Source organism: Cylas formicarius, unplaced genomic scaffold (assembly GCF_029955315.1).
Source record: "Cylas formicarius isolate icCylForm1 unplaced genomic scaffold, icCylForm1.1 PGA_scaffold_6__28_contigs__length_40554024, whole genome shotgun sequence".
NCBI classification, from domain to species: Eukaryota; Metazoa; Arthropoda; class Insecta; order Coleoptera; family Brentidae; genus Cylas; species Cylas formicarius.
Window position 1 is genome coordinate 5252835 of NW_026844347.1, and position 12203 is coordinate 5265037.

The 12203-nt window shown below is 34.6% G+C and overlaps 1 protein-coding gene across 14 annotated transcripts in view; it reads left to right on the forward strand.

Annotated features, from left to right (window-relative positions):
* LOC132704061 (NAD(+) hydrolase sarm1) overlaps nucleotides 1–12203 on the forward strand; it is an 89811-nt gene that overhangs the window by 76149 nt on the left and 1459 nt on the right. For 8 of the 14 annotated variants that reach the window (XM_060673717.1, XM_060673716.1, XM_060673718.1 and 5 more), the window contains 5 exons: nucleotides 8475–8717; nucleotides 8776–10085; nucleotides 10140–10671; nucleotides 10736–10902; nucleotides 11905–12159. In XM_060673717.1, coding sequence (XP_060529700.1) covers nucleotides 8475–8717; nucleotides 8776–10085; nucleotides 10140–10671; nucleotides 10736–10902; nucleotides 11905–12112 — 2460 coding nt within the window. In that variant the 3' untranslated portion in view covers nucleotides 12113–12159. Of the gene's footprint in view, nucleotides 1–4432; nucleotides 4606–6842; nucleotides 7203–8474; nucleotides 8718–8775; nucleotides 10086–10139; nucleotides 10672–10735; nucleotides 10903–10995; nucleotides 11167–11220; nucleotides 11349–11904; nucleotides 12160–12203 lie in introns of those variants that run through there. The other 6 variants (XR_009619217.1, XR_009619216.1, XM_060673723.1 and 3 more) reach the window with 6 other exon arrangements.

Sequence of the window (12203 nt, forward strand, 5' to 3'; positions counted from 1 at the left end):
TAGGAGGTTTGAAAAAGATGAAACCGGTGTTAAATGTGTGAATTACCTTATGGAAGTGTATTCAACACATGGGTTTTAGATTTAACAAAATTGACAAAAGGCAAGTTTTAATGGAACCTTTTAGAATTCGGAAATGGCGACTGGAATATCTAGATAAAATTAGGATTTACAGAGAACAACAAAGGCCAATTATTTACTTGGATGAAACCTGGTTTGAAACTTATAATACCCCGGAAAAGGGTAGGGTTGACTCAAGCGATAAGTGTAAAACAAACGCGCCATCAAAAAGTTGTAAAAGAATAACTATTTTGCATGCTGGCTCTAAAGATGGTTGGCTCCCAAATTGACTTTCTATGTCTGCGAAAAATATTAAAGATTCTTCTCTGGATTACCATGAAGACACCATCGCTGATTTATTTGAAAGTTGGTTTAAAAACAAACTAGTTCCAAACATTCCTCCTAATAGCGTAATTGTAATGGACAATGCAAGTTATCACAGTAGACTAGTAGACGGTTGACTAAAACCCCTTCCTTATGTGACACAAAAGCAACAATTCAAAATTACGTATATAATAACGACATTTATTTTCACGAAGATTATACCAAAAGGCAATTAATTGAGGTTCTACAAAGCTTGAACCTACAAAAGGAATACGTCTGTTATAATTATGCAAAAAATCTAGGACATACAGTTTTAAGACTTCCACCTTACCACTGTATATTTAATCCCATTGAACATGTTTGGCACCAAATGAAATCTGCCATTCGTCGTAACAATGTTTTTCCCCGTGTTAATTCCAATGTCCTCAAACTTATAGAAACCGAAGTTTTTAACTTCACTTCACAAAGTTGGGCAAATTCTGTTAAATATATAGAAAAAGCAGAACAATCCATATTGCAAATAATATAGAACAAATTATAATTAGAACAGTCGATGATAGCGATAGTGATACTGATATATTATGTGAAGAATTTTAAGTAATTTAAGTAGGCAATAAAAATAATTTGTAATTTTACTTTAGATTTAAACATAAATACATACATAAATAAATAAATATTTTTTAATATTTTTCCTAACAAGACCCCAAAAATTTAATTCTAAGCAAAGTACGGACCTGTTCGGCCATATTTCATTCTTACAGCTTGCCCGGGTCTTTCCTTAATTCGTAAAATTATATTAGAAATTTAATGTTTTTTTTTTTTTAATTTCACGTTAAGGAGTAATAACCGTCAATTTTGAATACCTTGGAAAATATCTTCCAGTTACGAGATAGAATTAGTTTAAAGCAGTTTGAAAACATTCTCTCGGTTATTTGATTCGTTCATAAGAACTTTCGAATTAACCATGTCGCTAAAAAGAAAACGTTTATCATTAACAGAAAAACTGAGTATAATCGTAGAAAGTGAAAAGTATTCATTGAGTTCGCGAAAGTTAGCCGAAAAATTTAGTGTTGGAAAAACGCAAATCAACGAAATTTTGAAAAATAAAGTTGAATTAAAAAAGACGGTCGAGGAAGCGAAAAGCGAAAATTTCCAAAGTCCAATTGGCACTGGATCAAGGCGTTTACAGTTGGTTTTGCGAGGCAAGAAATAAAGCCATTCCAATATCTGGGCCGCTGCTCAAACAAAAAGCACTGGAGGCAGCAGGCAGTTTGAAGATGGAAAATTTCACAGCATCAAATGAATGGTTGGAAAGTTCCTGCCGGCGACACAATATAACTTTGTGGTTTGTGGTGATTAATAATGATTTTATTTGTGAAATGCAAAACCTGATAATAACTACGTGTTTTCGATAACAGTTGGGCGTAACAACATTAATATTGATCGTTTTTTCGGCGATAATAATATACACATTCTACGAGTAAGGATAGTAGGTCCACAATCAACCAACAACCATTTAAAGTATGGAATAGAAAAAGAATATTTTATTTTTACATTTTGAATATCTGAAGCCTTCTATTGATGTTCTATTGATGTTCTCCATACAGTTTTTTCAATGGATACAGATAGTATATAACATTAGAATCATTCTACTAATATTAATAGAATATTTCGTAAACGGTTAATTTATGACAGATATTTGCTATTTGCAATCCCTAGGAAAAAAAAATAAAAGAATACATATTTAAAAATATGTATTTTATGTACTCTACTTTGGATTAAACAAAGTTTACCTATATAATAATAATAATCTATATTGTCTAACAGATTAACATCCATTTAGAAGACAATTTTATCTTAGGAACTGTAAAGTATAACAATAATAAGTATTCAACTATATTCACTCCAGCAAAGTAATTTCAGACAAAAAAAATCAATATCATTACAGAAGTCATTCAATAATTTCATCAACTGATAGAGAGGTCCTTTGATCAAAAAAATGTTTCTTGGCGATACTAGGTGAAATCTCAGCATTTTGAGTGAACCTCTACAGGCTTCATCGACGTGATTTCTGAAGGAGAGTTTTGTGTTAAACGTTACACCCAGATCTTTAAAATTGTCACATTTTCTTAATAACGCGTTATCCAGATGGTAATTAAAAATTATGGTATTAGTTTTGTTTGAAAATGTCATCGCGAAACATTTATCTGTATTCAGGGGTAGGTTAGTAGAAACACACCAAGACCCAATAATCTCCAAATCATTCTGTAGAGACACAATCCACCACACTATCAATTATTCTAAACAATTTCACATCATCAGCAAAGCAAGAATATCAATGGCGCTATATGCCATAAGATCATCGCAAAATCCAAGCATCTTCGTTTAGAGGACAGTACCGTGTGAGCCACCCGGTCAAAGGCTTTTGAAAAGTCTTTGTATGGCGGCCTCCCGTCGTCAAAAACCTTAGCAGTGAATTATTTAAAGCTAGCCAAATTACTGATGGTGCTTCGACTATTAAAGAAACCATATTGTTTGTGGGTTACCATTTGGTTGAAAATACTATCACGCAGTGATATCTCGAAAGCCCTCGCAAAAGGCGATACTATCGATACTGGCTTGTAATTGGATATATCAGATGCTTTTCCCTTCTTCAGGATGGGAGTAATTTTGACCTCCTTCCAGACATCTGGGAAGATGTTTATTGCTAGGGCTAAGTTTAAAATAAGAGACATGGTTTTACCAAAGCATGTGCGCAATCTCGCATAACCAAACAAAGTTCTTTGTCAGGACCACAAGATACTTTGTTCTTAACTCATGCTAATGCTCTTAATATAGTGTCATCCAGTTAAGTGATCAATAGTAATAAATACACTAGAAAGTTCATTCAACTGAGGGATCTGTTGTTGAGGAGTCTTGTATACCCCCCAACAAAATTAGCAAACCCATTAACAATCTCTTCAGGGCTGGTGAAAATCTCTGGCAATTCGGTATTTGAACGCTTAAATCTAATAAATGACCAGGAAGAACTCGGATCCTCTGTGACTGCATTTTCGGCCTTAAAGATGTGGTTTCTACATGGGACGTCAATTATTCTTTCAATGTCCGCATGTATTGTTTTATATTGGATTAAAACTGACTGACTCTGATCTGTTATATTTGTGTTTCTTGAATAACTTATGCTTTCGCTTAATTGCTTTGATACAGGAAATGATCTTTTATGGATAACTGATAAAGTGACGGAGTCGTTAAAAATATTATACAATGTTTGATAAAACTTGTTACAAACCTCATTAACATTTTTATTACATAGTAAACTTGACCAATCTCTCTGAAGTTATTATAATAATGTCTAGACTGTAAGTTCCTATAATTTTTGTAGTTCCTCGGCAAACAAAAGCTTTAAATGGTACATTAATAATTATTAAACTTGCAATTCAGCACATGACAACAGCTTCCAATTTTGCAACCGTTACTTTTAACAAAATATCTGGATTCCGCCTGTGTCGGTTTTTGCCGAGTCGAACTTGCTGACGTTTCAGTCAAGCTCTGAAGAAGCCCACAGGATGATTGACGAGTTCGACTCAGCAAAAACCGATACAGGAGGAATCCAGAAGTTTTGTAAAAAGTATTACAAGAGCCTGTGGAAGTTTCTTTGAAAAATCTGCAACCACTATTACCAGAGTACACCGCAACCAACAGGACATCGGAACGGATTCATTTGTAGAATGTTGATGAATATTTTCTGAATACGTTCTAAATACTCAGTGCTTTCCTTCAAGCGATCATTTGGAAGGTAATTTAATTGTTTTTTTTTGTACATTTGTAAAAAAATAGTAAATAAATAGTTTATTAGAATTTGGGCCACAAACTCAAAAAATTATATTCGTCACTTTAGAATCGTCCCAACATTGTGGACCAGACATTTCCGAAATAAATGTAAACATCCAGAACTATTTAGGTTGTGTGGATTCCATCGCAATTCCCACCAAGCAATTCCAAATCGATATCGAATGGCGTCGCAGCGTTTGCTCACTTGGTCGTCCTTTAGTTTGCCTTGCGGAAGCTATGAAATACGCCGCTCTCGGGCGTCTACTTACAAATAGTTTACCGACATATTTTCCGAAACCTTGCTATCCTTATTTAATTACGTTCATTGGCAATGGCCCCGTGGGAGCGGCTCTCAATACAACCAGGAGAGACTTATGCAGTCATTGGTCGAAGGTTCGTTTAATTCGACATCAATTTGCTTATCGAGCTTGGCTTCAACGCGTTTTGCTGTTTAATCGGTCATTTCGCATTTAAGCACCAATAACAAATAAGATCGTCAAATAGCACTCCTGTCAGTCTCATTATACTTTTTGCTGTTCTTGCTTATAATGTTGCACTTCGTCAAGAGATTTTGACTTGACTTTTTTACGATACGTAACTAGAGTTCTAGAATATGTTTTAAATCGATTTCTTTAACATTCCCGTTTTTCACATAAACCATAAGCCCAAAATATCCGCTTCTAAAAAGAACCTTACCGATCACATAAATATTTACCTCTTTAGAAAAAAAAAGAAAATTTAGCAAGTGTTCATAAATATTCGTCTTTGTTTTGAAGGAGAGGGTAAATCAATAATAATTATGGTATACAGAATACCCTATTAGGAAATTAGGCTTTTCTACTCCTGTCTTTAAAATGCCTAATTACACACCGATCTAGCGCGCGGAAAGCGTCACTTTACCACGTCAGTTTCGTTTCCCACGGATCCGAGCCACTTCGGACATTTCCGGAATTTTACCGCACGGGTTTTCGAGCAATCGGATGTTTTCGGAGATATTTCCCACGCCTTGAATTTTGACATTTGCCAATTCTGACGGTCATGTCAGTGAATTTATTCATGTTATTTTGCGACAAAATATCCAAAAACTAACGGTCCTAGAAAAAGTATAGTATGCAACACGTTCGGCAAGTCACTCGTTATTAAACACTCGCTCCGCTCGTGTCAAATAAACTCGTGAGTCAAATGCCGTTTACCGCACTTGTTGCATAATAAGCTATTGTCAACAATATCCGCTGGCTAGCATTTTAATTGATGCGCCTGGGTTCTTGGACCCCGTTCATAACCCAAACCGAAAATTTCTGAAAAAATACTGAAATAAAAAAGCTTTCCAAAAAGCAGTACTATGCCGCTGTAGCTACCTAATACTCATTGCGTTGCTTAAAACAGCCAATTGAGAGATTAGAAATTAAAGTCGTTTTCGAAATTTTGCTTTAGCACAAACGTTGTTAGGTATAGTTTTTGATATATTTCGTTTGTTTATTATTTTTTTAAAACCATTTGTCACTGTCATTAACCTTTTAGTTGACCATAAAAGTTTTGTATTTTAATTATTACTTGCAGGTTTACCATAGTTTTTGCTCTTATGCAGGGCGGATCAGTTTATAAATTAGCTAAATGTCAAATACGCTTCGCTATATCAAAATGAACTATGGTAATGTTTTAACATAGCTTGTAATATTTTTCAAAGGTTAGATTCGGCTAGATTCAAGTTGATAATTTTTTCGTATAGTCATATAGTTCCCTATCAAAATTTTAAAGCCAAATTTGATCTCCAAAATTTGCCTACAAGCAGTTTTTTTTAAACAAAGGGGTTTATACCAACAAAATTCTTTTTGTATTGTTTTTCATTGCATTAATTTCGTTATGTAAAGAGTAAGTAGAGAGAAGTGCTCAGAAAGTGTTCACCACTACAATCTTTATTACATTTTAATTTTAAAACCACATCAATTTTTCCAACTTGGTTTATCGAAAGTTTAATAGGTTAAACACCCTACACACATAATACATTACATTATATTGGAATCCCCTGAAAAATCTTAACAAGTATTGTTTATATTGATCTACATGACTCTATTCTCAATTATTTTTGAGCTATTGACACTTGAAAAGTGATATTTTGGTCTATTTTCAACCATTTGAACCCTTATGAAATTTAAACTATTCAGCTTATAGCCAAAAAAATTCCACATTCCAATATCACTATATAATAAATGTTAATACATTATACATTTTAAATTTGTTACTGCCTGTATATAAAATCACAAGAAATATTTATTAGACATTTCTGCACGTTTTGGCATATATTTAAGGTATTAAAATGGAAATAAGTTGTTATAAAATATTTTTAAAATTTTAAGTTTCTTTATATTTGCTAAAATCGCCGTTTAGCCGACTGCGCGACGAGACATTCGACGCTGCTTTACACACGCAACCACACAGCCTTATTATATTTTTTTAATTTTATTGAACGTAATACAACACGTAAATGATAACGCGACGGGTTCAAAGTGCTAGTTACGAGTTACGTTTGCCAGCGTTATGTTCACCACGTACATCGGAAGTATGTATTAAGTTTATCCCACTGCATGCATGATATAGAGATAAATACGAAAACGTTTATAAACACTCAATAAATGTTCCCTACTTTAATTTAATCTATCAGCTGTGCGTTAAAACAAACAAACCGCAGAATCAAGCCAGAAATAAACCAAATTTTTGCATGATCCGTCGTTTCAGTCACTTTCAGCGCCACGAGCGTAGTCGTATTGTGCGTCAATTCATTTCCGCGCGTCCGTATCATGTGAGTGTCGAGTGTTCGTTCTGACTCCGAGTGCGTGTAACTTGAGTGCATGTCGTCGACTAAAATGTCAGCACCCTGGCCGGTGAAAAGAGGTGCCTTTAGAAGTGTCGATTTTAACGAGGACCCTTTACCGGTGCTTACGTCGAATGTTGTATACACACCGTCAAAGCGTCACCAACTTATATCAAACGTAATTCATTGTTCTTTTTTATTACACTTTATACCACTCCGACCTTATCAAGTGCGAAGTGAAATTTATATCCCAACCACTTTGGTCGGTTTCTTGGACAGTTTATGTGTTTAGCAATTTAGTTTGCAATAATGAGCAAAAATAGGAACCCAGTCATCCTGTTATCAAAAATAAATGACAATGGGCACAAATCCAATTTTTTCAGCGTGTTTTATAGATTTGACTTTAGGTAACTGTGAACGATGTGTCGTTAAACATATTATGCAACCTATAATGGGCCTCGAAAATTAAAAAACATTATGTACGTTAAACTTAAAAAAATATATTTTTTAAAAGTCGTACATTATGATGAATATTATGATTGCATGAATCATGAATATTATTACATTTTCTAACGGATTCTCAATCAATCAATAACATTTTACAGATTTGAATTTACTTAACTTTTGTGGCAATCACATGTTTTTTCTAAAAATAATTGTTATCAACACGTACTGAATTCCAAATAAGTGAAATGAATCATGAATGTATTATTTAATTTAACACATGTCTCTTGTCTAATCAGTGCGTTATTAACCTTATTTTAACACACTGTGTAGCCCCAATGAATGTACTGAAATCTTACTAAACCGGTACAGTAATACGAATAAAGCAAAATAATAATAAATAATGAATTTTTTCATTCATACAACGGGCGCTTGCTTCTAAAATGATGTGTAAAATAGAATATTCAGCGCATTTCAAAAATCCATATTCCACCTCACGGCGATAGGTTTCCATAACTTTCCATACAAGTTGACTCCTTACTATCTTGACAATGTGCAAAATAGAACATTCAGCGCATTTCAAAAATCCATATTCCACCTCACGACGGTAGGTTTCCATAAATTTCCATACAAGTTGACTCCTTACTATCTTGACAATCTGGTTCTAGCAAATCATTTCCTATTCGGATGGAAACCTTTCCTTGGTTTTCGCTATGGGTAGACAATGTCTCTATAATATCGGAGCACAATTGATCTACCTTTCCGAATTAGTTTGATGAAAGTTTATAGCAATAGGATTGTTTCTTAATAATTTTGTTTTATAGAGAGAGAAAGAAAATGTTTCCTTTAAATTTAAATAGAATTTGTTTAAAATTTCAATACAACGTGTGTTTCCATTGTATTAATTTGTATTTGAGTAAAATTAAATGACATATTTTAGCGCCACTCTGTTAATACTACACTATTCGATTTCATACCGAAGATTTAATTATTTTCTTTTGTCCAGGAAGCGAGATCCCTAAAAGCGGGAGACCTTAGCCAACAAGAATCTAAGAACCTAGCGCACACAAACATGAAGCTAACTACGGACAAATTCAGCACAGAAAAATCTAACATCGAATCTCAGCAACAGAGGCAAACAATAACGTCCACCGGTATTTACAACCAAGAAAAGCACAGGTCTTCTAGTCACGCCGTTTACTCCACCTCTAAAGGAATTACATCTACAGCCGCTTCTATGTTAACACAGGTAGTTTTTGCTTCATGTGTGGTTTGATATTTATGAGTTGGTTTAACATTGGTTTCAGCAGTTCCATGAGTTACTTAACGGATCACAGGAGGAGGAGATTTTGGCGACCCCTTTAGATGATTTGGATCAATTATCGGCAGTTTCCAGTTCATCAGAAGTTGAACGGGCGATACACAAATATTCGACGTATCTTGACGCATCCGTAAAATGCATTTTAAAAATCGAGCAAAATCCCAAAGCGCCAGACATCATAAACAAAATTAACGATGTGATTAAAAAAGCTTGGGCGGTACCAACGTATGGCCACGAATTGGGGTATTCATTATGCAATGCACTCAGAAACTGCGGTGGTTTAGACATGCTTATGGGAAACTGTACCAAAGGAGATAAAGACCTACAGTTCAACAGTGCTAAATTATTGGAACAGTGCCTTACAACTGAAAACAGGGCGCATGTCGTGCAACACGGTTTGGAGAAAGTGGTTAATGTTGCCTGTGTATGCACAAAACATGCAAATTCGGTTGAACATTCCAGGGTTGGTACAGGAATTTTAGAGCACTTGTTCAAACACAGTGAGGAAACATGTAGTGATGTCGTCAGGCTAGGAGGCTTGGATGCTCTATTATTTGAATGCAGAAAAAGTGATGTAGAGACTTTAAGGCATTGTGCTGGAGCACTGGCCAACTTAAGTTTATATGGTGGTGCGGAAAATCAAGAAGCAATGATCAAAAGAAAAGTACCAATGTGGTTGTTTCCACTTGCCTTTCATAATGATGATAATATTAAGTATTATGCATGTCTTGCAATAACTGTTTTGGTAGCCAACGCAGAAATAGAAGCTGAAGTTATTCAATCTGGAACACTTGGCCTAGTTGAACCATTTGTTACCTCTCACGACCCATCAGAGTTCGCAAAATCAAACTTAGCCCACGCCCACGGTCAAAGCAAAACGTGGTTAAAGCATTTAGTGCCGGTCCTAAGCTCAAAACGAGAAGAAGCCACAAATCTTGCCGCTTTTCACTTCTGCATGGAGGCTGGAATTAAGAAACAACAAGGCAATACAAATATTTTCTCTGAAATCGGTGCTGTCGAAGCGCTGAAAAAAGTAGCTAGTTGTCCAAATGCAGTTGCATCTAAATATGCTGCTCAAGCCCTACGCCATATCGGAGAGGAAGTGCCTCATAAATTAAGCCAACAAGTTCCCCTGTGGTCGACGGAAGATGTCGAAGAATGGGTCAAACAAATTGGATTCTCAGATTATGTTCCTAGTTTTGAAGAAAGTAGAGTTGATGGAGATCTTTTACTACAACTTACAGAAGAAAATTTGCGCGATGACATCGGCCTTACAAATGGGATCAAAAGAAAAAGGTAGAAATGGATTTCATAGTTTAGATTTAGTATCTTAACATTGTCTTGTTTCAGATTCACCAGAGAGTTGCAAAAGTTAAAACGCATGGCTGATTATACATCCAAAGATACCGCAAATATAAACACTTTTCTACAAACAATGGGTCCAGAGTTCTCAATATACACTTACAGTCTTCTGAATGCCGGTGTAGAAACCAAAGATGCACTAAGAAATATTTCAGAAGACCAGTTGCTTAATGAATGCAATATTTTGAACTCAATACATAGATACAGGATAATGGAAGGCATAAGGCAACTTGAGAACAGAATGGGCGGAGAAATGAATGACGAAAATTCTGACAAATCCCTAGATGTTTTTGTTAGTTATAGAAGGTCAAATGGTTCCCAATTGGCCAGTCTGCTCAAAGTCCATTTGCAGCTTAGGGGATTCAGTGTATTCATAGATGTAGAAAGGTTGGAGGCAGGAAAATTTGATAATAATCTTCTGCAAAGCATACAGAAAGCAAAACATTTTTTGTTAGTATTAACACCAAATGCTTTGGAAAGGTGCAAACAGGATGTTGAGAGAAAAGACTGGGTGCATAGGGTAAGTACATGATAACATTCCATTATTTGATCATATTTAATATCTGAATCTAAAATTACTCTAGGAAATTGTGGCAGCTTTGTCAGCAAACTGTAATATTATTCCTATTATTGACAACTTTACATTCCCTGAACCGGATGAGTTACCTGAAGATATGAGACAAGTGTGCCATTTTAATGCAGTGCGATGGATACACGATTATCAAGACGCGTGTGTGGACAAGCTAGAAAGGTTTGTTAAATTTGCTGATAACTTTAACTGTTGTTCTAAGATTTACTGATATACTAACCCTGAACTTTTTAAAATACTAAGCTAACTTTTCAGGTTTCTCAATGGAACACCTATCTTCAGCGATTCTTAATTTTATATAACTTTGTACTTGTTTTCATTATGTGATGATAATAAACTATTTTTGGTGATGGTAGTTTTAAAAATTATCATTTTAATTCAAGTTAAACTTTTTATTTGTCATTGGTCTCACATTTCCTAGTTATCTGATGGTAGTATCAACCTACCAATTCATTAACAATTTTGTTTTTCTTTTCATAGAAAAATTCGAAGGGATCTAAAGAGAAGATATTGATACAATCAAAAATGGAACTGACTAAATTATTTGCTAAGCCTTAATTCTCTATAAATAGTAACATACAACATAAAGATAAACTTAAATAAGCAATGTGAGTACAATTTTAATATTTTAAACATCATATATGAAGTAAAATATTTAGAATGAATCTTAAAAAATCATACAGAAATCAGCCCTTCCCACTGTAGAAAATCAAATTTAATTATCTTGCTTTTTTGCATGCTGCACAAAAATTGTAATGGCGGGAGAATGAAAAATCTGGTAGCATTTAGGTAGAGGAGCATGCTTGTTACCAGTATTTGCTTAAGGTATTTTTATTTTTTATAATCATGTTAATACTAATTGCATGTGAGATGTTTTACTAATCCCTTTGAAATTATGTGGCTGGTATGTTTATATGTTTCAAATTACGGCAAAACTAATTTTTGCATAAAGAATACTTCCATCGACAATGGTAAAAAAATGGATATCATATATCATTTCAGTTAAATGCATTTTAAATGTGACTAACTACAATTTCAGCTGCCAAAAACTAATCAGAACTAGCCACAACTAATTATTAATTATTAAGTAATTTAATAATACTAAATACAAATTATTATTTATTATTTAGTCTCAAATGAGGTAATCAGCAATATTCTTTCCAGGTTTATGCGCGGTGAATTAAATACACGGTGTAGCGATGGTAGCCTCATAAGAACTGGTCTTAAAGGCGACATTACTCCTGGTACACCATCCAACCCCAGTATGGTGCGACAACCGCCAAGCTATCAAAGAATGCACAGCAATGACTCTGGAAGTGGAAAAGGGTCAGACAAAGACGTTAATGGTAATTCAGGTTACAATCGAGATTGACTAGATGGACCCCAAGCCTCGGTTCATGCGCCAACACCTTTGCCTCGGTAAGTTATTTTGAGTATTCCTTCCATAAATAAGAGTGTATTGA